The sequence below is a fragment of the Mandrillus leucophaeus genome, unplaced genomic scaffold, assembly GCF_000951045.1.
Source record: "Mandrillus leucophaeus isolate KB7577 unplaced genomic scaffold, Mleu.le_1.0 Scaffold182, whole genome shotgun sequence".
Lineage (NCBI taxonomy): Eukaryota > Metazoa > Chordata > Mammalia > Primates > Cercopithecidae > Mandrillus > Mandrillus leucophaeus.
In genome coordinates, this window is record NW_012101832.1 from 2,358,843 (window position 1) to 2,361,516 (window position 2,674).

General features: G+C 45.5%; 1 protein-coding gene across 3 annotated transcripts in view; it reads left to right on the plus strand.

Annotated features, from left to right (window-relative positions):
* The window catches only part of RHBDL2 (rhomboid, veinlet-like 2 (Drosophila)), a 57,897-nt gene that overhangs the window by 25,282 nt on the left and 29,941 nt on the right, over positions 1 to 2,674 (plus strand). For 2 of the 3 annotated variants that reach the window (XM_011977686.1, XM_011977684.1), the window contains exon 2: positions 286 to 656. In XM_011977686.1, coding sequence (XP_011833076.1) covers positions 411 to 656 — 246 coding nt within the window. In that variant the 5' untranslated portion in view covers positions 286 to 410. Of the gene's footprint in view, positions 1 to 279; positions 657 to 2,674 lie in introns of all 3 variants that reach the window. The other variant, XM_011977685.1, reaches the window with a different exon arrangement.

Consider the following 2,674-nt stretch of genomic DNA (forward strand, 5'->3'; position numbering starts at 1 on the left):
AAAAAAAAAAAAAAAAAAAATTAAATGGCAAAAATGGTAAATTTTATGTTATGTGTATTTCACCACAATTTAAGAAATATGTAATTTGAGGCTTGGAGAATTTAATTAAGTGATTTACCTGATGTTAACTGACAGCTGATACGTGGTAGAGCTGTGTTTTAATCTCAGTCATCTGGCTCTTTGGCTCATGCTTTTTAAAACAATTACAGGGAAAACTTTATTTTGGGCCATTTAGGAGGTTTAGATCATTTTGATCATCTTCAGCTGTCTTCTCTTTACATGCAGGAAAGGCCTTGGAAAGCAGTGGTTGCGCCAGACAGCCCAGGGAAGAGCCACAGCCTGAGGACCTAGGGCCACCTGCTGTTCCCTGGGATTCATGTCCTTCTGGGGTGGAGGGAGAACCCAGGACAATGGCTGCTGTTCATGATCTGGAGATGGAGAGCATGAATCTGAATATGGGGAGAGAGATGAAGGAAGAGCTGGAGGAAGAGGAGAAAATGAGAGAGGATGGGGGAGGTAAAGATCGTGCCAAGGGTAGAAAGGTCCACAGGATCGTCTCAAAATGGATGCTGCCTGAAAAGGCCCGAGGAACATACTTGGAGAGAGCTAACTGCTTCCCGCCCCCTGTGTTCATCATCTCCATCAGCCTGGCCGAGGTGAATGGGGAGCGGGGTGGGCAATGGGGTAAGTGGCACAGGGGAGTTGCAAACAAACTAGGGGTCAGATCTAGATCTAGAGAAGAGACTGGGAACGTGTGAGAGAGCTCGGCGGGGATGGGGACAGCACACACCTCACCTCTGCCTCCGCCCTCCCCACAGCTGCCTTTGAGGCTTTCCCTATACTCACGGTCACTGCCAACCCAGGTGGAGTTTCCTTTGTCAGACAAAGCTGCCCAGCTGTGGCTGCAGTTTCAGTGGCTTCCTTTCATTTTAGCCGTGAGGTCTTTAGGGACCAAATCATCCTGGGGTTGCACATAGGCTTTCTCTCATGAACCGATTGAGACTGGTTGGTAAGGCCTTTCTGGGATCCCAGGTTTAGAACTATTGTAGAATGCTTCTGAATTTCAGTGGGAAAAAACCGGGATCCTTTAACAATGTCTACTTCAGGCAATATGTGATGTGTTTTCAGGCTCTGATCTAGCCAGTCCTCTTGTTTTCCAGAAAAGACTGCAAGTCTCAGAGAGGTGGGATGACTTTCCCAAGGTCACATCATAGTCACTGGGCCAGGATGAGGCTCCCCTGAACCTCATGGCACCTAGTTTTTTCCCCCACACTTGATGTCCTATAAAGGAACACGTGATGTCCTAACACTTGATGTCCCCACACTTGATGTCCTATAAAGGAATTGGCCAACTGTGGCTGCCTGTGGAGTGGGACTTCAGGGGCATTAGGCAGTTCCTAATGGAACCCTTTTAGTTCCCACTGATGCACTGATGCCTCAGCTTCCTTTTCACAAACCGTATTCGTCAAGAGTTCTTCAGAAAAACAGAATCAATAGGTGTGTGTGTCCTGGGGGAAGAGAGATTAATATTTATTTTAAGGAATTAGCTCAAATGATTATGGAGACTTGGCAGGTTCAAAATCTTCAGGGAAGGCTGGCAGGCTGGAGGCCCAGGGAAGACTTGCCATTCAAGTCCAAAGATAGAGTTCCGCTGGCAGAACTCCCTTTCCTAACAGAGGACAGTCTCTTCTCTAGCAAGGCCTTCAACTGACTAGACAAGGCTCACCCATTGTATGGTGGGAAATTGGCTTTACTCAAAGACTACTGACTTAAATATTAGTGTAAACCGTACCCTCACAAAAACACCTAGGATAATGTTTAAGCAAATGTGCGGGTAGCATAGCCTAGCTAAGTTGACACATAAAATTAACCGTTGCAGGGACCAAGCCTCTTATGGCTCAGATAAAGGTAAGGCTAAGGTGTAAGCGTCCCAGGAGATGCTGTGGTCAAGTCTGTTTTGGTTGAAAGGGCACAGTTCTAATTGTTTTCACAGGATTTTATTGTGAGACTGCTTGCAACTGGGAAGTCTTCGGATCTGAGGCGTCTGTATCTGCTTTTTCTGCTTCTCCCTCCTGTTATCCTTCCGGCCTATGAGTTGTCTTGTGTTCCAATCAGCTGTGTGTGTGTCTGTTCCAGGTGAATGGGGAAGAATGAGATAAGCTCTTGTGGTACAAATCACAATTGCCTAGATAGTGAGTGCTATGGAGGAGGGTGGTTTGCCATAGGAGGCTCATGGAGCAGGTGCTGAGACACCTGCCTCTCACAGAAAGACCAATTTTTAAATTAAACATTTTCAAATAAACTTTTAGATAAAATAGAAAGTTCCTGTATGCTCCTCACCCAGTTTCTCCCATTGTTTATATCCTACATTTCCATAGTACATTGCATTGTTTTTCTTTTTTTTTCAAACCCAGGATAATCTCTGTATATAGTACATTACATTTCCATTGTGTGTGTGTGTGTGTGTGTGTGTGTGTGTGTGTATATATATGTATTTTTTTTTAAATTTGAGACGGAGTTGCTCTGTTGCCCAGCCTGGAATGCCAGTGGCGTGATGTCAGCTCACTGCAACCTCTGACTCTCAGGGTCAAGTGATTCTCCTGACTCAGCCTCCCAAGTAGCTGTGATTACAGGTGTGCACCACCACGCCTGGCTAGTGTTTTTTTTTTTTTTT